The 25757-nt window shown below is 35.9% G+C and overlaps 1 protein-coding gene across 2 annotated transcripts; it reads right to left on the bottom strand.

Annotated features, from left to right (window-relative positions):
* Positions 1-3468: 3468 nt before the first annotated feature.
* LOC141554563 (uncharacterized) lies at positions 3469-25314 on the bottom strand. Of its 2 annotated transcripts, XM_074286566.1 has the most exons (6): positions 25041-25313; positions 22638-22736; positions 22408-22493; positions 16004-16130; positions 14882-14977; positions 3469-14158 (listed from the first exon to the last, which is right to left on the bottom strand). In XM_074286566.1, the coding sequence occupies exons 3-6, from the start codon at positions 22429-22431 to the stop codon at positions 12174-12176; spliced, it is 2232 nt and encodes a 743-aa protein (XP_074142667.1). In that variant the 5' UTR covers positions 22432-22493; positions 22638-22736; positions 25041-25313; the 3' UTR covers positions 3469-12173. The 2 variants fall into 2 exon arrangements, with proteins under 2 accessions (XP_074142667.1, XP_074142666.1); XM_074286565.1 differs by lacking the exon at positions 22638-22736 and having other exon boundaries at positions 25041-25314.
* Between the last annotated feature and the right edge of the window lie 443 nt (positions 25315-25757).

Here is a 25757-nt window from a genome sequence, read left to right as displayed (position 1 = left end):
ATGATCACAAAGCAAGAAGTTCACAATGGTTAGAGGGGGGAGGATTATTATTATTATTACCACCAACAATGAACAAAAATTCACTCTCTGTTTCAAAATTTCAATGTTTAGTTTTTCTCCCCCTTCAGCTTCTCTTCCCCTCCCTTCTGTTTGTAAAGAACTAAAACACTATATCTGGTGAACAGCAAAGATTTCACTATCCTCAAATGTAGAACACCTGGTATAGGAACTCTTAATTGAGTTCATTGGGGAAGTAGAAGTGAGATAGGGAGTAATTTAAAGGAGCTAAGTTAGAGGGTAATATAGTTTTTAGAATGATGTGACTCCCATTGGGAGGGGATAATCTAGTGGGGAAAACTGGGATGAAGTGCAAAATGACCAAGAATCAGATACATAAGAACACTTTAACTTCAAACACCATGTAAATGCTAGTTGTCAGCTCACATTCTTTTTATTATTAATATTAAAAGTTTTTGTGGGGAAATCTTGGATCACAGAGATGAAAAGGCTTTATAAGAACTAGCATCCGTGATGCAGAAGAGACTGAATTCAAAATGTGGTGAAGTTTATCTTGGTAAATAAAGCCTCATAGCAAGGTTGCTGTTCCCAGAATCATATAGCATTTAGGACTCAAGAAGAATACTAGACTCTTTCTGCCAAGTATTTTCTGATTTCAGAAGGGAGATCTGTATTTTGGTTAATCTGTTTTTGAGAAGCATATTGATAAAGCAGAGTGTTAGGAATCAGAACTGTTTGAATTCCCTCTCAGACACTTACCAGTAGTATTATCCTGGGCAAATTGCAATCTCTTTAAATTTCAGTTTTCTTTTTTGTTACAGGTTGTTTTGAGAAGCAGATGAGATATTTGTAAAGCACTTTGCAAACCTTAAAAATACCACAGCTAGTTCTTATTACTCCGCATAAAGATTCCAGAACCCATCTCCACCCAAAGAAAGAAGGTATATTTTACTGTAAAATCTTCTGAAATAGGAATTTGTCATTTCACTGAAGTCTGATTCCTTTTAAAGTTGTTTTCTTTACATTACTGTGATAATTGTATTGATTCTCTTTATTCCACACTACAGTAGTTCATTCAGTTCTTCTCAAATTTGGCCAAATTCTTCAGTCTTTAAAAAAAAAAGTTTGATATTTCGCCACTTTCCTATAATGCAATTTGTTCAATTGTTTTCCAATTGGGTTTCAACTTTTCTCACAATTTTTTTTTGCTACAACAAATATAAATTTTGTATATGGGATTTTTCCCTTAGAGTTTATTCCTAATAGTGGTATTGTTGAATGAGAAGTACAGTTCAGTGATTTTTTTTTTCCTTATTTTTTTTGGAAGTTAACATTTATTGAAAATCTGTGGAATTCTGGGTTTGATCCTTGAAGCTTGATCCATGAAAAAGTTCACAACATCATCCTTTCCCTTCAAAAATTAGAAAATATATGAAATCTTATAACTGTAGCTAGCATTTATATAGCATTTTAAGGTTTGCAAAATATAAGTGTTTCTGTTCAAAGGAGTAGAAAGCAAAAGTAGGAAAGTCCTCCTGGTAGAACATATCCCTAAAGCCCAGTCTCACCCAGAAGTGGCAAATTTGCTAAACCTTAACTAATCACAGCTGGACTGACTCTTTACTCCTCAAAGTTATTTAAGAAGGTTTTTATTTTCCTAGGAGTAAGAAATGGACTAAGGTACTAATTGGAGAATGTTGTCAATACATTCAAGGAGAAAAAGAGGAAAGATTTTCCTACTCAGATTATATACTTCCTTCTTATTTGCTTTCCTAGACTTCATCATTGTCTCTGGAAATTCATTTTTCTTTAGAATGGAATCAACTCTGAAACCCACATTTCTTCAGTACCCCTGAAGCCCCAGTGCATCCATTTAGGGTGGGAAAAGCCAACTCATCATTTCCTAATGGGTTACATTTTTGAACTTCATCTATGTCTCCAAAAATTCATCTTCCCACAAGATAGAATCAACTTTGAAACTCATTCCTCCTCTTGGGGCTCCTCTCTCCCTCAGTGGATGGTGAAAAAGGTGGAGGATGGATATTGGAAACCTCTTCCTAGACCCTTCATTCAAGTAGGAAGCTCAAGGCACTGAAGGTTACAGGATTTCAACATGTCTCTGTACCAGGTCATCGTCCCCTTTCTCTAGTTTTCATTTTCTTTATATGTACTGTCTTCTTTCATTAAATTGTGTGTTCTTTGAAGGCAGGGACTATTTTCCCCCCTTTTCTTTGTGTACCAGTGCTTAGTACAGTACTTGGTACATAATAGATATGTAATAAATAAATGTTTGACTAAATGATTTATATGGAGTTTATTTTAATGCTTTATTGATGCATTTTAAAAATATCACTGTCACTTCCCAACCACATGCCATCATAGGACCCTCCCTTTTAAAATATATAGATAGATAGATAGATTCAAACAAAACAAATCTATACATTGGCCAGGTTTACCAATTCAAGCCTCAATCTGCCCCAATTTGACCCTGGTACATCTTCCCCCAGAGAAAAAAGGTATGTTTTACTGTCAAATCTTTTTGAATAGGAAAGTCATTTCACTGAACAGAAGTCTATTTTCTTTACATTACTGTGATAATTGTATTGATTCTCTTTATTCCACACTGCAGTAGTTCATGCAATTCTTCTCAAGTTTGTTCAAATTCTTCAATTTTTTTTTAATGGTTCAATATTTCACCACATTCCTTTTTTTTTTCCCTTGCTACCACAAAGATTACTGATATAAATTTTGTATATGGGATTTTTCCCTTAGGGTTTATGTCTAGTAGTGGTATTGTTGAATCAGAGGTACAACTCAGTGATTTTTCTTCCTTATTTTCTTTACCATTCACTTCCTGATTCCTTCCCTTTTGATTATGGTTTCCTTGGGGGTATTTTTCAATGCATCTCAGTATCCTCTCACACGGAGCAATTCATCGTTCACCAGCATAGGTCATTTCTGCCTCAACTGACTTTTGAGTTGTTGAAAGTGGTGGATATTATGTTCTTTTTCTCAGATTTTTATGCCCACAGGTCTGGTGCTCTGACCCCTGAGCTGGTATCAGCAGTTGAATTTTCTCTGGTACTGGCAGTACTGGTGCTTTCGAGTTACAGTCCCTAATAGGTTTATGCTCCTGAAGTACTATGGCCAACCTGGATGTCAAGGCTGGAGCAAACTTCAGTAGCTCAGATCTCTATAGCTCTGAAAATGGCAAAGGGGGACTAGATGATTTTGATGTAAGTCTATACAGACACTTAATACTTCCTAGCTGTGTGACCCTGGGCAAGTCATTTAACCCCAGCCTCAGGGAAAAAAAATTGTGATATAAGTCTATATCGTGTTCTTGGGTCTCCTAGAGCAGCCTTGCTGCCAGTTTTGAGGGAGGCAGGGGTGCTGAGTGTAAGGGTCAGTCAGCATTAGTTCCTGGGGTTTTTTAAGGCCTTTTCAAGATTTTGTTTGTCCTTGACCATGGAAATAGCTAAAATTCTTTTATCTTTGGTGCATAATTTCTGTTTTGGAGAGGTTTTCGAGATCATGGGGATTGTAGAAAATGTTTAGTCTGTCATCTTGATGATCATGTTACAATTCATTTTCTTATCAGATGAAATTAATTTCTTCAATACCCTTTGAGCCCCTTCCTCAGAATGGAAAGGGTGGACATTGGGAGCCTTTCTCAGAGCCTCCATTTAAAAAGAGGACAGCCCCCTCACCATTTCCCACCTGGTTATTCTTTTGGACTCATAATTTTCTAATATGGTTCCAAATTGTTTTTCAAAATAGTTGGACAAACTCATACTTCCACTAACAGCATATTATTGTTCCTGTATCCAAACATCATTTACATTTCAATTTTTTTTTTTTGTCAATCTGAGTGTGTTGTTTGAAAAGGAAACTAACAAATGAAGTTGCAAGAATGGTCCATTTATAAATTATACTAGCAGCAACTAATGAATTGAGCAATGGTCTTTCAATGTTCAAAGACCCTGAGTGAGGGCTGACAGGATCTCTGAAACCTAGATGTCTTCCTTCTTATTAGCCTGACAGTACATCTTTTGAAACTCTCCTTGCAAAGGTAAAATCATTCCCATTAGTAGACATTTTAATGAGGTGGATCGAGTTACCTCAGATCCTCCCTATTATTCTCATTGGGTTGTTGTTCAATTTGATTTTTAGGTAATTTTCTTCAGAATTTAGGTGAAGGGTAAGTTACACATATGAGGGGTGTTAAACCTATGCCAGCTCAACTAAGTCTTAAAAATAGAATGAATCAATCTTCAGAGAAATGAAATTGAACTTGTTCTGCATACCATTTTTTCTTATTAGGGATTTGGAGCATTTTTTCATTTCTTTATTAACAGTTTGCATTTTTTTTCTTTTTTGGAAAACTTTCATTTGACCATTTATTGGGAAATGACTTTTGCTCCTCTATATCAATTTGGCATGTATCTTTATCATTTATGAGACCTTTACTGAATATTTGCCGTTTTTCATAAATTAATGGCTTCTCTTATTTTAGACACATTTTGTCTTGCAAAAGCTTAAAAATTTATTAAAAAAACTTTTTATTTTAAAAGATGATCATCTCTGATCCTAGCTATAGTTGGGAAAGATACTTTCAGGTTTCCTCCCATCCTTCCATTGTCCACTAATTATTTGTATATTACCTTTTGTATTAAAAATGTATATAGTTTTAGAATTTACTGAGGCACAGAATATAAAAGTCTAATATATGCTAACTTGCTATCTGTTTTTTTTTTTTTAGTCTTTGTCAAATAAATCCAATAGTTTGTGTTATCTATTGAATTTACCAGGCATTTATTCAACAATAGGCCATTAGGCTCAATTGTTTATTACTAAGGCTACCTATTTATGTATTTTTATACTTTTTAATCAGTTTTAAATAGCTTTGACTACTATTGTTTTATAATATAGTTTGTGGACTATTTTCCTAGTCTTCCTTCCCCCATATCACTTTTTAGAAATTTCATTTTAGAGTCTTATTTTGTCTAGTTCAATAAACCCCTTGATAATTGCATTGCTATAGAAGTAAAAAATTTAAGTTATTACAGCCATCTATTAGTGCAGCTTATCATAACCAAACTTTCCCTAATTATTTCTTTATTGTATTCATAAACTTTGCTTGGATATTGAGAGATTAATTCTCCAATATTTTATGCATTTTATAGTTATGTCATGTAGAATTTTTTTCTGTATCTTCCTAGGGTTTTTTGTAAAATACAGAAAAGATCATTTTATAGGTTTACTTTATATTTTGCTACCTTATTAAAGTTACTGATTGAGTTATCTACTGGATCTAAATTTTAAAAAAATTCTGCATGTTTGCAGAAATAATTTTGCTTCTTTTTTCCTATATACATTTAGTTTCTTCTCAGAATGTTACTTAACCTTGTAGTGCTGTAAAACTAATTGTGCTGACCTGTGCAGAGGAAATTTTCTCCTCTATTAAGTTTCCCAGAACAATGAAATCTTAAGTCCCAATCCTTTTAGTCTTTAAAACATATGCATACATGCACAAATGACTTGCTATATTTTGTCTAACATTTCCCCCAAATCTACTGCCATAAGATTTATTTTTAAATGTTTTATTTTAAAATTAACTATTCCTATAGTTAGGTATAAATACAATATAATGGAATAATTTTTAAATACATCTTCTTTATTATCTTACTTATTTTGTCAATAGCCTGTTTTCTCTTCCTAGTTAAGGTATCAGGACCATATTTTTCTTACATTTTACCTTTAATAAGGTTACCTTCCCAGTTTTACAAAAAATTATTCAATATAGGAATTGTTCTTTGATGCTATCACTTGTAGGTCATTCCAAGGCGTTTTACTTCTGATCATTTATGGACTGCTCAATTTCTAAGTTTGGGTTTTTACCCTATGTATTTCTTTTTCTGTTAAGAAATCTATCAGGGGATTTATATTTCTGTAAATATTAATCCCATTTTAAGTTTTAATCTTTGTGTCATATAATTAATAATTAAATAATAATAAATTATTTTGAAAATTTTATTTAATCCCTCATCTGTTATTGATTTTTCCTGTTCTTTAAAAAAAAAAAAAAAAAACAACTTGATTTTTAAAAATTACATTTAGATTTTCATAAGGAATCCACTGACCTCTGTAATCTGTTTCTACCATAACATTAGGTTTGGTTTCTGGAATAGTAAAGTTTTGCTCTCTTTTTGTTTCCTTTGCACAGTAGTATTTGAGTTGTGTCTGACTACATGACCCTATTTGGGATTTTCTTGGCAGAAATACTGGAGTAGTTTACCACTTTCTTCTCCAGTGCCAGATAAGGAAATAAGCAAACAAGGTGAAGTAATCTGCCTAGAGTCCTACAGCTAGAAAGTGTCTGAGGACAGAATTCAACTCAGAATACTGGGTCTGGGGTCAGGAGGACATCTTCCTGAGCTCAAATATGGCCTTAAGACACTTAAGTTGTGTGACTCTGGATAAGCCACTTAACCCTTCCTCATCTATAAAATGAACTAGAGAAGAAAATTTAAAACCCCTTCAGTTTCTTTGCCAAGAAAACCCCAAGTGGGGTCATAGAGTCAAGACGCAAATGAAGTGGTCACGTACCACCACCATCTTGAAAAGCATGATCCTCCCTCAAAGGGATAGGGACAAATGTTTTCAAAGCTTTATCATTATTATTCTCTTTTATTAGTGTCCCTTCTTTTCTTCTGTCTTTGTCAGATCAGAACTAGAGGGAGTTCCATATTAGGAAATAATTTCCAATTAGTAAATAAGCTGACATCTCCAGAGCATGCATCATCATGAAGTTATTTGAGACCATATAATCTGCTAAATTGGAAATTTTGACCTGGAAGATTAGACATGGTGGGGGAGATAAATGTCTTCAAGTATTTTAAAAGCTCTCAAATACAAATTTGGCAAACAATCTTCAAGTACTTACTATATGCAGTTAAGTATAGAGATACAATGACAAAAGAAATAGTAGTCTTTAGATTCTCCTGAGGGAAGGGATAGACATACAACTTGTAAAAAAAATTCATGATAATTTCAGGAGTAGGGAAAGAGCACTTACAACTAAGTAGAGCAGGAAAAGTTTTCTATCAGAAATGACACTAAGCCTTTAAGATACTAAGAGGCAGAAAAAAGAAAGACATACATTCCAGGCATGGGAGATAGCCCATGTAAAAGGACAGATACAGGAGAGCAAGTGCTGAATTTAAAAGAACAGCTAGTCCAATTTAATCTAATCAAAGAAGGGAAGTAGTATGTCAAAAGCTTACATAAGTGAGATAGTCAAATATGAAGGATTTTTAAAGCCAAATTGAGTTTTAGTTTATAATAAGTAGCTACTGAAGGTTCTTGAAAAGTCAGAGGGAAACAGAAGGAAAGGGTGGAATGTGGAAAATGACTCAACAGAAGACAATGGAAGGCAGATTAGACATCTGATCTTAGAATAAGAAGCCACAGAAGGAAACTGGGGTGAGGCAAATTTAGGGTGGGTATTAAAAAACATGTTTTACATAAAATTTAAAATTCATAGGAAAAGATGGTGAAGTGAAAGGAAGTATTTTTTGCTTAGCTCACCCAGCATACTTCCTCCACAATGAACTTCAAAACCTCTCAGACAAAAAGTCAAGGAAAAATCACAGTGAATGATATTTCTAACCCAGGACAAGAGAAAGACTGGCCAAAAGCATGTTTGGCAGCAATAATATTGTTCCAGTGCCCAAAGAAAGAGGGTTGAAAAAGGACAATAGAAGAGAAAGAAATCCCAGGGGATTCCTGAAATAGGAATGTGGTGCAGAAATATGCTGCCATTGGGTGGGTCTGTTGTTTATTATCCCAATTCTGGTTCATCCAAGATGGAGAGGAACAGTTGCATGTAAACATGGATCTTGAATGTGTATTGAGTAAGGAACAAGTTTTAGAATTGTAGCTATGTGACTCTGATTGCAGTAGTGCTAACAAGAACACAGTTCTAGCCTTCAGCTACTTGATATGTTTGTAGTGGAATAACCAGAGCAAGTGTCCCAGACCAAAGGATAGCTAGCAGCTCAATCACTCTGAACCTATAGAATGTTCCAGCAGATTAACTGGGATTGAATTTAGTCTGCTGAAAATCTCAACCATACAAAAGCCAACAGACTTAAATCTGGGCCAGGAATTTGCCAAGCTCAGACTAAGCGTGTGGTAAACATATCTCCCTAATCATACCACTATGGCAACACTAAAAACTTTCTGAGTCCCAGAATGAGCTGTGAAAGCAAGCAGAAAAATTTAAAAGAACAGAAATTCAGGCCAGACATCTTCCCACCCCAATGTTTCTGGGCCCTCCCCCTCCCCCAAACTAGAGGTGTACTGAGCCCAACACTGACACAGCTTCAAAGCCTGGAAGCAGTCAGGAAGAATGAGCAAAAACAATCCCCCCCCCCAACCAGACTATAAAAAGCTATTATGGTTATAGGGAGGTCCAAGACTCAAAACACACTAAAGACTTGAAAAGATCAACAAATAAAGCCTCAATGGAAAACATCGATTGGACACATGTCCAATAAGAATTACAAGATGATTTTAAAAGTTGAGAGAAAAACAATGAAAAAGTCAAATGAGGGTATGGAACAAAAATATGAAGAGAATAATTAAGAACTTGGGAAAAGAGGAACAAAGCCTTACAGAAAAAAGAAAATTTTTAAAAAACTGGAATTGGTAAAATGGAAACTAATTACTCTAATAAGACATCAAGAAATAATAAAAATCCAAAATCTGAAAAAATATGGAAAATGTAAAGTATCTCAGAGGAAAAACAATTGATCTGGAAAATAGATTGAGGAGAAATAATTTTAGAAGCATTGGGTAATGTGAAAGCTCTGAAACAAACAAAAAAGCTTAGATGTCATCTTATAAGAAATTGCAATTTCAATAGAAATTGAAAGAATCCATCAGTCATCTCCTGAAACTCCAAAATGAAAACTCCCAGGAATATTAAGAGCCATCCTAAGTAAAAATTATATATTCTTATTTAGAATAGGATCTCCTAATGTAATAGATTGTTTTTTTTTTTTTCTTGATACCTTTTCTTGGGTTTGCATTTGTCTCGGATCATCAGTGCTACTTCCTGCTTTTGAAGGTGGCACAGAACAATGTATCAGTATCAACTATTCAACTTTTCAAATTTAAACTATAAATTTAGTTAAATTATATTTTAATGCAATTATTAAATGCTTTACTCTCTTATCTGAGTAAATTTCTATTCAATCTAATAATATAGAGCATAAATACTTTTAAAATTAATTTTTACTTCTAATCCATACTTAAGTACTCTAAACAAAATTCCTTTTATACCAGATGTTCTTACCTTTTTTTGTGTTATGGAACTCTTTGGCAGTCTGGTAAAACCTATGGCCTCTTTCTTAGAATGTTTTTAAATGCATAAAATACATAGGGATTACAAAGAAAACCAATTATATCAAAATAGTTATAAAAATGTAAAAAAAATAAGTTCACAGATTTTTCCTTTTAAAAAAAATGAAAGCTTTAATTTGAGGTTCTCTTTTATTGACTCCTTGCTCCTTTGCTTTCTTGAAACAGTGATTCAGTAGATACAGTACTGATAGATCTTGATCTAAGAAAAGCATGAATTATTTTAAAATTGTAATTTTTTGGCTTATGGGTTTGGCTATCATGAGCAGCAAGGCAGCCTAACTCTTATAGCTGTCCCAGAACCCTATGGTGTATCCATGGAGGTGCACCAACAACCGTCAAGTGCCTTGTGTTTGTATATCATTCCTTGTGTTGCACTGTCACAAATACACCACTTAAACACATTATTATTTAATTCCAAAACAGGTACAAATTAACAGGTATGTAAGAAACAAAATAAGCCTCTGCAAAGGGGTTATCTAGAGAAAAGGGCATAAGATAAGGCAAACTTTGAATTTCACTTCTTTCAGAATTTTTGAGTCCGGTGCTATTTAACAGCGTTCGGATTAAAAAAGTGTTGCTGTTACCAAATAGAAAATTCCTTGGTTTTATGGAGCTAACAAGTAGAACCATGGCAAAATGATTTTTTCCAGGGTTGAACCTGGCCTTTGTTTTGAATAATCAGGAGGAAAACAAAGAATTATTATCAAGATAACTTCATGAAACATAGTTCAAGTCGAAGAATTATTTGAAACTTTTATATCTTTTAAGTTTTATATAGAACTTCACATGCATCATTTCATTTACATGCACTGCCACTTATAATCTTAAACAAATTACTCATCCCTCTCCGGGCTTCAGTTTCTTAATCTATAAAATAAAGGAACTGGCTTCCATGATCACCAAGATCCCATCTTACTGGAACTTCCACTAATTACAAATTTATCTGAGCCAATAAATATCCTTGGGAAAGTTACAGAATTGGGCTTTCATTTAGCTACATTAACTACAAAAATATCCATAGTAAGATGCAATGAAAGAAAATTATTTCTAGAGGGCAGAAGGTAGAATTCAAGGGAAAGGGACTTCTGGAATATTAAACCAAAAACCAAGAAGCAGTTTAGTACCAGAGCAGCAGCCTTATGCCACTATGAACTGTTTATAAAGACTCTCTATAATATGAATTCATTGATATTTAGTCAGATAAACACTTTAAATAAAAGTTTTCATGTCATCAATTCAATAAAATTCACTTCAATAATCATCTTCTGTGTGAAGGACACTGTGACAGGTCCTGGGGGAAAAATTTTCTATGTACAACAGTTTTTGCCTTCATGAAACTTACAGTATAAAAATGACATGTCCAGAGAATTATAATTTAAAATAATACACATTCTATTAGGCACAAAGTGCTATGTAAGATGTGGGGATGGAGTAGAGTATGGAGACCATAGGGTCACGGAAGACTTCAAAAAGGAGCACTTGAGTTAGATTTAAAGGATGAAGAGAATTCAAGTGGTCAAAGAACAATCTAAGCATAGGGAACAGCATGAACAGAAAATGTTTATCGATGGAACAAACTATCTGGTTTTAACTGGAGCAAAGAGTACATGAAGTGAAATAATATGAGATAAGGCTGGAATGACAGGCTAATTGTGAATTACAAGTATGGTGTATAGAAGGTGTAGGAATTTCAATTGCTCTCTGTGGGTTATTGAGAACCATTGAAGATTTTAGGAGTATAAGCATGACCCAACCAACTGAAAATGGCAACTTCATAAAAGATGAATTGAAAGGTTAATAAAGAAGGAAAAGACCTTTTACCAGGTTGTTGTATTTTTCTAGGCTGGTGGTAGGAAAGACTTATATTAAGATGAGAAGGGTGGTAATACAGTAAGAAAAGAATGTATGTTATAATAACAAATATTGCATTCTATTGTCTAGTAGAGTGGGACTGCCATTATAGGTAAAACATGCCATTAAATCTCCGTAGTTAAGCACAGACTTACAAAGTTTTCTGCATATAGAATGGGTTGAGTATTTATTAAATGACCAAATGAAATAAATGTCAAAAGGACATGGTTAGATAATTGTGTATGAGGTGAGGTAGTGAGGGGAACTAAACATAAAATCAAATGAGGAGAATGATGACACCAATGTCAAGTCAAAAGAAACAGCAGGTTTAGGGGCAGAGGCAAAAACAAATAAGTTCAGCTTTGGACATGTGAGTTTGAAATGCTTGTGGGACTTTAATGAAATTGTCCTGAAGGTAGAACATGGGGTCTGGAGCTTGGGAGAGAGCTAAGAGGTACAGATAATGATCTAGGAGTCAACTTCAATTTATATAGTTGGAGGCATGGAATAAATGATCCTTCTAAGAAAAAATAAAAGACAAGGAGAAAAGGAACAAGAACAGAACTTTGGGAAATAACTTCCTTAAATTGTCTAGACATAGATGAGGAGCTAATAAAGGAGGTAGAGGAGAAATTGATGAAATTGGAAGAGAATTGAAAGTGTGCCCCTTTTAAAGTTTAAGGAGAAACTATAGAGAAAGGTGTTCAATAATTTCAGATAGCATAGCAAGATCAAAGTGAGAACAGAAAGTGATATTACACATGCTAACTGGTAAATTCTGAGAGAATATTTTTGTTAGACATGTTAGGATGAACATAAACAAGAAGTGCACAGAGTGAAGTGCAATCAGCAACACAGTACCCACACTGAGAAGCTCATGGATTCCCTGAAGTACTGTCAGGATGAAGGGTTTGAGTTTCAGAAGACTTCTCTCCAATGTGACTTTTCTGATGACTAAGGGATGGACTGTGGTTGAAGGCTTTACCACTTTTATTATTTTTAAGAGGTTTCTTACTTGTATGATTTTTCTGATGATGACTATGTTGTCGGCTCCATTTATGTGGTTCCTTTCGAGTATGGGTTTTGAGATGGGAAGTGAGGGATGAATTGTGTTTGAAGGCTTTCCCACATTCATTACATTCATAAGGTTTTTCTCCTGTATGAATTCTCTGATGTACAGTAAGGTGGATGATCTGAATGAAGGCCTTCCCACATTCATTGCATTTGTGAGGTTTCTCTCCAGTATGGATCTTTTGATGGCAAGCAAGGGATGAACAATTACTGAAGCATTTACCACATTCATTGCATTTATAAGGTTTCTCCCCAGTATGAATTCTCCGATGGTTTTTAAGAGATGATCTATGGTTAAAGGCTTTCCCACATTCATTACAAGTGTAAGGTTTCTCTCCAGTATGAATTCTCTGATGGTAGGTAAGGTAAGAACTATCCATGAAAGCTTTACCACATTCTTTACATTTATAGGGCTTTATTCCAGTATGGATTCTTAGATGGGAACTAAGGGATGATCGGTGGTTGAAGGTTTTACCACATTCATTACACATGTGAGGTTTCTCTCCAGTATGAATTCTCTGATGTACAGTAAGTTGTATGCTCTGGATAAATACTTTTCCACATTCGTTACATATATGGGGCTTCTCATCAGTGTGAATTCTTTGATGTACAGTGAGCTGTGTCCTACGTATGAAGGCTTTCCCACATTCATTACATTTGTGGGGATGTTCTCCAGTATGAATTCTTTGATGTGCAGTAAGTTCTGTGTTCCGGATAAAGGCCTTCCCACATTCATTACATTTATGGGGTTTCTCTCCAGTATGAATCCTTTGATGTACAGTAAGCTGTGTACTTCGTCTAAAGGCCTTCCCACATTCATCACACATGTGAGGTTTCTCCCCAGTATGACTTCTCTGATGTACAGTAAGTTGTATTCTCTGGATAAAGGCTTTCCCACATTCATCACATTTGTGAGGTTTCTCTCCAGTATGAATTCTTTGATGTACAGTAAGTTGTGTGTTACGGATAAATGCCTTTCCACATTCATTACATTTGTGGGGCTTCTCTCCAGTATGAATTCTCTGATGGTAAGTAAGTTGGGTACTCTGTCTAAAAGCTTTTCCACATTCATTACACAAATGGGGTTTCTCTCCAGTATGAATTCTTTGATGTACAGTAAGTTGTGTGCTTCGCCTGAAGGCCTTTCCACATTCATTGCATTTATGGGGTTTCTCTCCAGTATGAATTCGTTGATGTATATTAAGTTGTGTACTGCGTCTAAAGGCTTTCCCACATTCATTACATTTATGGGGTTTCTCTCCTGTATGAATTCTCTGGTGTTCAGTAAGGCCAGTTTTTTGACTGAAGGTCTTCCCACATTTGTTGCACTCAAAAGTTTTTTCTCCAGAATGGAGTCTATGGTTTTGAATAAAGTCTGTATTATAGCTAAAGGATGTTTCACATTCATTGTATTTAGAAAGCTTCTTTGTGGAGGAGATTCTATTGTATTTAACTATGTGTGATTGTTGACTGGAACTCTTTCCATAGTCATCACATTTACTGGGACTATTTCCTACAGGAATTCTTTGTTGAGGAAAAAGGGTTGGCTCCTGATCAAAGCTTTTCCCAAATTTATATTCATGGTTTCTTGTTTTACTGGAACTTATTCTATGAGTTAATTTTCCATATTTTGAATGCCCCTCTGACCTAATATCATATTCCCTGGCTTCTCTCAACATAGGGCCCCAGGGATTATCCCATATGAATGTTTCCTTGGATGACTCTTCTATAAAAACACCAAGCTTCCAAGCTGATGCCTTGATTTCAGATCGTTCAAGTCTTTCCCCACCTGAAATAAGTAAAAGATATAATTATTCTGTCCTTGTTGGGAGAAAGAAAGCAGCTATGGCTGATTCTGTATTATCCAACAGAGGATCATCATACTAACAAACACACCTGATATTTGGAACACCTGGCTCCAAGTTCTACCTCTAATTCTTCATTCTGGTGTTGTGATTACTTGCTTGTTGGATTCACTTGCTTCTCCTTCTCCTCTATTTCCCCTTCCCTCTCACTTTCATTCTCAAGAAGCCTCTAAATTCATCAACCTCTTCCAATTCTATTCTACATTTTCATTCTATCTCAGTAATCCACAGAGAGGCTTAGGATTTAGATTTTACTATCACCCATAATTATACTACTGTCATGTTCTTAAATTTGGAAATTCCTTTCTGATCATAACCTCCTTTTTTTTCTTCCTCTATCTGCCTGTGTCTCATATCTACTAAACAGTTCTTTGTTTTCTTTATTACCCTTAGCCCCTCCACCCCTTCTGGTTCTCTCTGTCCATTTTTATATTAGTTGATCAATTCAAACTTGTACCCTTCTTTATCTCAATCTCTTGTACTTATGTTTTATTGTTGCTCACATTTTGTCAAATAGAAGAGTAATTGCTAGTGAACAGGTGCATGGGTCTTTGAAGATAGTATTTTGTTCAACAACATTTGGGTTCCATCCCTATCACCAACTAGCTAATTAACAGCACAAATCTACCTGATTTAACTTTACTCACCAAGAGAGGAGCCCCTTTGGACTTTCCTTTCTGATATCCACGGTGCTTCTCCTTGTTCTAATTGGTAGATAACATCTGGTTTGGAAATTGGAACTCCTGAAATATGGAGAAAAAATGGGAAATTTCTGAAGAGAACTCAGAATTCTAGTTCTTTCTTCTTCAGAAACTCACCCCAAAAAATATGACTAAAGGGTTGTTAAGGTGTTGCACTGATGATCAGTTTCCATTATAAGGAAGGTAAGCATCTTGTCTTATTGTGCACTAGCTGGACCACATATAGAATAATATGTTGAATTACAGAAATCATATTTTAGGAAGGAAACAGATGAAACAATGCATTCAAGAAGGTAAGAAGAATACGGTGGCTGCTAGAGAGCATACCACAAGGCTTCTTTAAAAGTGAGGTTATCAGTCATGGAAAAGATGAATCAAGACTTATTTGGCTTATCCCCAAAGGGAAGAACTAGGAAAGAACAAGGTAAATTTTTTTTTAATAATTAGATTTATCCAAATATTACAATAGGCTATCTCAATAGGTAGTGGGTTTTCCTTCACAGGGAGTTTTTAAGTGGAGACGCATGATCACCTGTGAGGATGTTGTAGAGGGGATTGCTGTTTAGGTATAGATTGAACTAATCTTAACTACCTTCCTTTTCTGAAATTGTATGTAGGTGTGTGTATTCTGGAGGTAGAGAGGCAGTGGGGGTAAAGTGAAGGTGTGAAGAGCAGTGGTGAAAGCTAAAATGTGCTGTAGAAAAAATGTAGAATTAAAAAAAAAGAAAATGAATACATTAGCGCTTTCCAGTTTAGAAGGTTGGAAATATTTCATTCATGGCTTCAGGCATTTACATTGACACTTTTGGGGAGAACCTCTGATCTAAGGCATCAGAAAACGAGACAGGCATAGTACGAAGGACACCATAATGAATCTGCCCATTTCCGACTTTAAGAACAAAAAGCAGAAAACACTCCATTTATTAAATATAAAGGGGTTATAAATTTCTCATCCCTGCAAGCAAACCAGAACCCAATGAAGTGCATTAGATACTTTTATACCTTTAATCAAAGATTAAAAAGACACTCTGAAAGACATATTCTGAGCATCAGAGAAAAGCCACTTACCTAGGGAAACAAGGTTTTTATAGTTCTCCAACATCACTTCTCTGTACAGGTCTTTTTGAGAAGGGTCCAATTGTTGCCATTCTTCCTTAGTAAAATCTACAGCTATATCCTTGAATGTTACTGATACCTGGAAACAGTAAACATATTCTTACTTAATTAAGGCTTATTATTTTTTGAAATCAAGTCAGAAATGGAAGAATTTACTTTTATACATTGTTTACCAAGTGGAGACCAGGCATATAAAACTCTTTGCACAAAATTTCAAATTATACAATAATAGAGCTTTGATTGCAATGCCCAAAATTAACACCAACAATCACATTCCAAATATTAATTTTTAATTAGATTCAGCATGGTAGCCAGTCTCTATTAGAATAGGAGCAAAACAATTTAATTAACAAATAAATACCTTTTTTCCCCCTTGTAAGGAATGGTAAGTGCTATAATCACCTCTGTTATCAGACTGATGGAGACAGTCCAGAAATCTGAGCCTAAGAGCATTGGTAGCAACAATGCTTCCCCTTCCCCCTTCCTCCCACCCAAATCACCAGAAATGATTCCAGCTCAACACTTTATGGACATTAGTGAGGAGAGAAATCATTGAGAAGTGGGGGCAACCAACAACTACAACAGTTAGATGGGCACAGGAGTCCTGGGAGAAGCAGCAACCCACTGGTCCTACATCCAGCCCAGTTATCCGCTAGGGAGACAGACAACTTTTGTGGAGAAGGGCTCAGTCCTTCCCACCAAGTATTACATACAGGGCAGAAAAGCCAGCCAAGCTGAAGCATCTATAACAGCATTTCCTAAGGAAATAAATAAGCTATATGACTTATATATAATATAAGCATATTATATATAACCAATAACTATATATATAGCTAATATATATAGTTAAAATATAAAATATAAAAAATAGCTGAGGCTGCATTTCAATCCTGTCAGATTGACAAGTATAACAAAAAGGAAAATAAATGTAAGGATCTGGAAAAACAGGTACAGTAATACACAACTGGGAGAATAGTGAACCAACCCAACTATTCAAAAAAGCTATTTGGAACTACATCTTAAAAGTTACTAAATTATTTTTCATTCTTTTTGATCCACTGATACCATAGAAGGGTCATCTCTTCAGGTGACATGCTAGAAAGAGGAGATATAAAAGGAAGAAGATGAACTTCTTGGCAAAAGTGATCTATTTTTTGGTGATGTATTAGGCAAAGTCTTTAGCTGAGAGGATAGGTGGAAGGGACACTATTGGAGGGTTGTAGAGGGACAAAAAGATTTGAAGTAGCTATTGTAGTGAGAGAGCAAACTGATTACAGAGATATAAAAGGATTGCTTTGCTACAATGATGAAACAGTTGAGATCATCTAACAAAAAAAAAAAAAAAAAAAAAAGATTTTTTGGTAATGGCTCCAACTCCAGTTCTGTTCATTAGCCCACAAATGGTGAAGGGGGTGGAAATATTTAGTCAGTGTTTAGCAAGGTGTGATCAGTAATAAGACAAAGGGCAAGAGAGGAGAGCATAGAGTTGAACTGATTCACCCAGGAGCTGTGATGGGGAAGAAGGAAAGTGCAGTCCTATAAAAACTGTGGCAAGAATATTATAGCTCAAAATGAGCTGAAGCTGGCAGGAGAAGATAATGATAAAAGGAAGTTTGTGGTTGTTGCTGTTGAGTCTGCAAATTCAATAAAGCTATGTTTTTTAGAAAAGAGAGGAACAAAGAAGGAGAGGACCTTTGCTTGAGTGGATGGGATGATACATGACAACTAACAATGGAAGGCAGAGCTATTCAGCTTGTATTTTGTTTTTTTCTGCAAAAGAAAATAAGATGGGTTTTCTTCCAAAAATAATCTTTGGTTCTGATTGGTATGGGAGAGATGAGACATCATTATATAAATAAAACATACTCTTCATATGATAGTCTTTTTCATTAACTTGAAGGAATTTCTCTTTGCAATTTTGAGGGTTAATAAAGATACATACATATACATATAATATATATGTATATATATATATGTATATGTATGTATATTTAAAAACAGCACAGTATTTTAAACTTCCCATTAGAGTTCTATGGATTCTTTTCATTTACAAAGATATATGAAACTACAGGGAATACAATTATATTAGCCCAATGTGAAAGGGAGAACATTTCTTCCAGACTTTAGGTTTGACTTAAGAACTCAAGAATTATTGCTTTTTCTATTATTTCAAGGATAATAACAGCCACCATCACAGGGAGCTTTAAGGTTTGTACAGTATTGTACACACAAAGGTTTGTAAAGTGCTGTATATATAATTCTCATAACAACCCTGTTACTAGTATACTTATAACAACTCCAGGAATTAGTATCCCCATTTTACCAATGAGGAAACTGAAATGAAATGACTTATTCAGGTCAGCTAACAAATATCTGAGGCTTTGGTGTTCCTGACTCAAGTTCATCATCACTCTTACTCACTTTGCTACCTAGTTATCTACAAAGCCTTCAGCTTGACATTTAACACTTCACAATATGAATGCAAATGACCAATTCCAGAATTGGTCACAATTTAGCCCTTCAGATTATACTATCACCGATTTCTTTTAGGACTCAAGGATATAACTTATCTGATTCAGGTGACTTGAATAATCAAAGGCATCAAGGTGCTCTATTACTATTCCTTATTTACCTTGGGTATCAACTCTCTTTTAGTTATTTATTATCCATAAAATCTATAATTTTTATTCTCTCAAATCTACAAAGCCAGCCCCAAACCCTCTTTCTATAATCAACTGACTGAACAACTTTCCTGGATGTCACACTGATATATCAAACTAAATAATTTTTCTCAATAGTATTTTATCTTACCAGATACATATAAAGATAGCTTTCATCATCCATTTTTGTAAAACTTTGTTTTCTAAAATTTTCTCCTTCTTTCCCTTCTCTTTCCCAGAACAGCAAGCAATCTGATATGTTAAGCAATCCTTTAAAATATTTCTATATTTGTCATGTTGTGTAGGAAGAATCAGATCAAAAGGAAAAGAAAAATCACAAGAAAGAAAAAACAAACAAAAATATGAAAATACTATGCTTTGAACCATATTCAGTTTCCATGGTTCTGTCTCTGGATGTGATTGATATTTTCCATTCCAAGTCTATTGGAATTGCCTTAAATCACTACATTGTTGAGAAGAGAAAAGTCCATCACATTTATTATCTTATTATTGTTGCTAATATATCCAATGTTCTCCTGTTACTGTATACAATGTTCTGCTCACTTCACTCACCATCAGTTCATAACAAGTCTTTCCAGGCTTTTTTTGAAATCAGCTTGCTCATCATCATTTCTTACAGAACAACAATATTCCATTACCTTTATATATTTTAACAAACTTATTCAACCATTTCCCAATTAATAGGCATTCACTCAATTTCCAGTTGAATCAAATAATTCTAACAAAATTCATTATCTCCTAAGCCATCCTCATCATTCAACTATCCCTATTTGTGTCAAAAGTATTATTCCAATCACCAAGCTTCAAAATCTTGTCACTCCCTCGAATTCAACCAATATTTCCCCCAGTATCTTTCCTTACTGTCTGTCCACTTCTTCAGACTGCACCTCGCTTCAGTGAACAAGTTGTGCTGCAGGTGTGGCTAACATGTAGAGCTATTGATAAAGGTTCTTCTGCAAATAGCTACAAAGGAAAATTCCTTCATATTTATTATAATTATTCTTTTCTTCAAAAAAAGCAATGAGAAGTACATTATTACTGACATTATTCCTTTTTACTTTTTCTTCCAACTGAATCAGTTGAGCAAATGAAGCATTTCCAAACCTTTTCTCAGTAAATTCTGTTATTTTCCACTCCCTTTTAAAGACAATCATTTCATGGAAAAACTACTGAAAACCTCTTCTTACAAAGCTAAAGAAATGCTAAATAACTTTTAAATCTAAAGACCATTCCCCCTCATTAAGAAATGGAAATACTTGTTAGCAAGGATAAATATACACCTGTATTATCAAATAAATCAATAGTGATGCCATAAACAAATTAGTATATGTCTTACATGAAACATTTCGTTACCTATCATCAAATCAGATTATCTAAGTAGGTAAAAATGAATTTCTTTATGTCTTTTCCATTTATATATGTGTTTTATTATTTGAATGACTTTAATTAGGAAATTATGTTTTAAAATAAAAAATATATACATGTGCACACACCTGGATAAATATATACATTCTTTGTAAACCCCTGGTTTTGTTAAAAGACCTCAGTGGTCAATTGTCTTTAACTTTGCTTTGGTAATTCTGAACTTTAAACATGGCACTTCTTCTAAAAAAGTTAAAAGCTAACAAAGAGAGGGAGAAAGTTTTCTTTGCTATCTTGAGCCAGAGGACAGGTCTCAATGTCTCTTTAAACACTTAGGTCCAGTCTTTGAAAAAAACAAAAACAAAAACAAAAAAAAAACACAACTTGGAATTGATAAAGTTAAATTTTAATTTTGGCTTCTGACTTCCTGAGCTTCAAAGAATAGATACTAAAAATGGGTAAAATTTATTAAGAACAACATAACCTATGTGAAGAAGTGAGACCCTTTTCTCCACACAAGGTCCCAAAGCACAGGTCTTTGTTTTCTTTATGGATCTACTTCCCAGCTGTTGCTGTTTATACCACTAGATTCTGTAATAGGCCCAAAACCAGAGATTGTGGCAAGCCTGAAGGAACATATCCCTTATTAGAACTACTTGAGGTCTTACACTGCCATGCTCACTTTCATTTAAGATTAAGTACCAGTCAGTCATATCCCTGGCTATCAATCAAAAAATCTGGCTTCAAATAGGGAGTGAGGGAGAAGGAGCATTTATTAAATGCCTTCACTGTGCTAATTGATTTACATAAATATCACAACCTTGGAAGGTTATTATTCTCATTTTACTGTTGAGGAATCTTGAGGCAGACAAAAGCAGAAAGGGTCACACAGCTTTAAGTATTTAAGACTTGATTTGAACTCATGTCTTTCTGACTCGAAGCTTAGCATTCTACACCTTTTGCCACCTGACATTTCTTTGGTGCTCATTGAGTTACCACAAAAGTCACTTATTTAGAAAGTATTTCCTACTAAAGATGAGGATGAACAAGAGAGCTTGATCATCTTTTCTAAACGCCAACTCACAGAGAAGAAGACTAGTTAGAAGGCTACTGAACTAGGCAAGGCCCAAATTAAGAAACAGTATAGTACCATTGTGAGTGAAGATAATGTGAGGCCTACAAAAGATTTGATGGAAACAATATAAGTTAACTTTGCTCAATGAAAATTTGTATCTGTGTGTATATATATCTATATCTATAGCTTTGTTCATTGATAAAAGCTCTTTGGAGGCAGAAAGTGGATCTTGGAATTCTTAGGTTTGTTTTCCTTAAAACATTTAGCTCAAAATAAAGAAAAGGGAGATATAGATGAAAGATGATAGTATTGACTTAACATTTACTAACATTGAAATTTTGCAAAACATCATATATTAATTCATTTGATCATTAAATAGGTCAGAAGATGAGAAAATATCAGGACACAACAACTCTTAAAGACCACTTAAGTTATAAAGTGGATCAGTTTTCCATGGAAGAAACAAAGCAAGCATTTATTAAGTCCTTACTTTGTACCAGAAAATACACATACAGATTAAAATTGCAAATTTTTGCTAAATAGCTACCCCATTAATGTAGATAATGAATATCCTGAAGTTGTCCCATGTATGCAGATCTGTATTATTTAAAGTTATAATATGTAAGATATGATAATTTGTTCTAACACAATGAAAATATGCAATGTGAATCTCAATAATATGAGCAGAATTCAGGGGTTTTTATTATTTAAACTAATAGAATGAGCTTTACTATAAGCATTAAGGATTGTATTATCTTCATTTCACAAATGAAAAAACAATCAAAAAGGTTAAAAGACACCTATGTTAAGTCTAGATCTTTGCTCACTCTTTCTGCTCTGCTACAATGCTTGAATAATCAAATGTTTATATAGAGAGGAAAGTGATGATGAGGAAGGATACTAAATGAAACAAAGACAGGCATTTTCTAGAGTTAAGTGGTTTTGTGGGAAAAGTACAGAACTGGATGTTGAGAAACCTAATCTAAATGCCACCTCTAGGAAACTTGAGTCCAAAATTTAAAATCAAGGGTCCAAAAGGGGGCTGTACTAGATAATCTCTAATATCGCATCCAACTCTCACAAACTAATAAGTATGTCATTTGCCAGAATATGCTGTTTTCTTGGGAAAACCAGTTAGGGTTTAGATCTCTGCACAGAATTTGCATGGGTAAGAAAGACTGAAATCTACAGAAAGAAAAGCATCCATATTAACATTTCAGAGAAAAACCCCAACTTACCCGGGACCTGGCTGTAAGGATCATTCTCTCCTCTTCTTCCACTATATTCTGTCTTAAAAAAAGGCCAGGGCCTTGAGAAGGCAGAGCTGGGAGAGAAAAAAGTAAAAGGGAAAATATTCTTGGTTTGCAATACCCAAATTCACTAAGCTAGAAATGCCTACAACATATTAGGTAGGTATTATCCTGAGCTCCTTACAGGAGAGCTGGCAATATCAGGAGCACATACATACTGGCAATATCAGGAGCTGGCAATATCCGAGAAGAAACTCAAGAGTTTATATAGAAGCCCCGACATTGTTCCAACAGGCTCTAAGGGACACAGCTCAGGCCTGGAAATCAGAACACATGGGTTGAATTCATAGCCATGCCCTTTCTGTGAAGTGGACGCTACACTCTGCACCTCAGTCATCTCATTTAGTCAGTGGCTCAATAGGCTTAAAACAGAATTCATTATCTTTCCTCCCAAATCTTTTCCAAATGCCTTTATTTCTATGAAGGGTGCCAATATCTTTCTAATCTTCTGGGTTCTCAACTCTGCTGTCCTCCTTTGACTTCTCATACTACTCCCTCATCCCACACATCCTATCAGTTGCCATATCGTGTTATTTTTATATCCACATCACTCACATCCATCCTCTTCTCATGATTCACATTAGCCACCATTTTTAATTTGGGATTTTGTTACCTCATATCTGAACTACTAAAATTTGCTACAAATTGGTGTTCCAATATAGTCACTTCTCTATTTAACATACTTCATTTTATTATGGAGTGCTTACTGCCCCAAGGATAAAAAAAAAAAAAAAAAAAAAACCAAAAAAATAGTTTGGTTTGAAAAGCTCTTCACAACTTAGTATTAAATTATTTCTCCAGCTTTATTGCTTCCTCATCTCCAACCTCTCCATCTATCTTCAAATGCATCTCCCAGCACTAAGGATGTCTCTTTTGAGATGCTCCTCATGCCTATAATGTGCTACTCGCTCCTTACTTCTATCTCATAGACTCTCTCACTTTCTTCAGAAAGTCTATCAGGTCATCTATCACTTTCTTTATAAATGCTTTCCTGCTCTCCCTCAGTTGCTAGTGTCCCACCTCTTTAAATCATCTTATATTTATTCTGTACATATTCATATATGTACAGGTTTGTTTCCTCTAAACAGAATGTAAGCTCCTCAAGAGCAGAAACTTTCTAATGTTTATCTTTGTTCTTGACACACAGTGTCAATTAACTTCTCTGGAAATCACTTTCCTGAATCTGTATAAGTAGGGGATTCCACTAGATAATCTCTAAGGTGATTCTAAATCTATGATTCTATACAATGTTTGTGGTCAAACAGTATAAATAAAAGTCCTTAAAAGGAATCTGACTCAGTTGGAAAACAATAGACAAAATAATAGCCATACATATAAAATACTATATTACATAAATATGTTATATATGTTATATATACTACTATATGTTATGTAATATACTATACTATTATATAATCACATACATGCATATTAGAGTGCTTTATGATTTGCAAAGTACATTACAAATATCCCATGTTATCTTTACAACTGTTCTAGAAGGGAGGTACTATTACCATCCTCATTTCAGATGAAGAAACTGAGGCAAACAAGTTAAATCACTTGATGGGGAGTACAAGACTAAGTTGAGTGTCCGAAGCAAGATTTTGTTTTTCCTAATTCCAAGGTCAATGTTCTTTCTTAACAAGCAAGCACAGCACGGTCCTCTCTTCAATAATAACGAGGAGAATTACTAGTCTTCACCCCAATTAAAAGGATAGTTTATCTTGGGGACCGATTCAGATAGCCCACAAGCCTAGGACTCGGGAAGCCCAAATCAAAAATTTCACCGTTTAATCTCCTACATGACCTTGGGAGTCACTTAAGCTTTAAGAGCCCAAATTTCCTAGCACAGGCCTTGGAGTCTTCGGTGGTCCCTTCCAACTAAAAATGGACCACGCCAGGATCTCTGTCCCTTTCCACTCCCCACCAACCGCACCCTCTGCAAGCAACACTCCCTCTCCCCTATGCCCAGGACACACACAGATACGGATGGAGACCCAGATATGTAGATGCATCGCCCCCCATCTCGCCCTTCCCCTCTCCTCTGACCCTGCAGGGCAGGCTCCTACGCAGACACACAGCTGCAAAGACAGTCACCCCGCCGCCCCACGTTCCCCTCTAACTCTGCCATCCACTCCGGGGTACACTGCGGTAACGGACCATGCGCTTCCCCAGTCCGGCAGGACACGCTTCTCAGACACCGACACACAGGCCCGCAGGGCACGCTCTGGCACACATGCATGCACACATACCCCGCAGGGCACATAGGTATTACACACACTCCTTCTCCCCAGGCCCTGCAGGGTACGCAGCTCACAGGCGCACACACAGACTATTACACTTTCCCTCTGCCCCAGGCCTTTCAGGGCACTGGCATACACGGACACACACCCTTCGTAGGGCACGCTGGTGTGGCACATCAGCGTCTTCCCCAGGCCCTGGAGGGCACGCACACACACACTGGCCCGGCCCCTTCCCTCCCCGGACGCCTCTGCTTCTAGCAGCCGGGGCCGCCGCCCTCCAGCCAGGCATAGAGTCCGGGGGCTCGCTCGCTCGCTCACCCATCCTCCTGGCTGGTGGCTGAGTCGGGAAGGAGAACAAAGGGCCGAGGACAGCCCACTCCCACGCGGCCTTGCACGGACTGGCTAGCTCCGTCAAGTTCCGCACGGACGCTGCGTGATTCTAGGGCCGTGGGGAGTAGCGGCACAGCTTAAGTATCGGGCTTGGGGAGATGGAATCCCATGAAAGAAATGGGTCCCGGCTCGAAGGATTCTGGGGAACGTAGTTCAGCGGCCACTCCAACGTCACGTGTTCCACTAGTCAAAGGATAACTGAGAGTCGGCTGTAGGTTTAAGAAACCTTAGCCTGACGCCTTCCTTTGTTTCAGCCTCAGCTGAAGTCCGTTTTCTCGCTGCTAGTTACCTATTCGTAGTTAATTACGCCCGTCATTACCACCTGTGCAGTCTCCCTTTAGAAAGAGTGTTCGTTCTTTGCCCACTACATTCCTGTGCCAAACTTTTGCCGTCTGCCTCCTGATTTCTGCATTTTATTAAGTCTACTCACGCCAAGATCTCCATGGCCTCTTAATTGTTCAGCTTGAAGGACCGACCAAGGCCCTGGGCTTAGTCGCCTCCAGGATCCTCCTTCTGCGTCTTTATGCAGTTTTTGTTTTATACTGTTGACCACTCCTTCTCCCTGGATATTCTTGGTCCATTCTGGCCCCTTCTTTCCCTTCTTTGGTGATCTCATCTGCTCCAACTGCACTGTCTCTGTCTCTC

Source organism: Sminthopsis crassicaudata, chromosome 2, assembly GCF_048593235.1.
Source record: "Sminthopsis crassicaudata isolate SCR6 chromosome 2, ASM4859323v1, whole genome shotgun sequence".
In the NCBI taxonomy this organism is placed as follows: Eukaryota; Metazoa; Chordata; class Mammalia; order Dasyuromorphia; family Dasyuridae; genus Sminthopsis; species Sminthopsis crassicaudata.
This window is presented reverse-complemented; position numbering and strand designations above follow the sequence as displayed.

Bases quoted from the DNA above. Each gene is read 5' to 3' on its own strand.
- LOC141554563 (XM_074286565.1), bottom strand. The intron at 16,131-22,407 runs GTAAGTTGGGGT...TACTGTTTCCAG, and splicing joins TCCTTACAGCCAGGTCCCGG to GTATCAGTAACATTCAAGGA. The intron at 14,978-16,003 runs GTAAGTGGCTTT...TCCATATTTCAG, and splicing joins TAAAAACCTTGTTTCCCTAG to GAGTTCCAATTTCCAAACCA.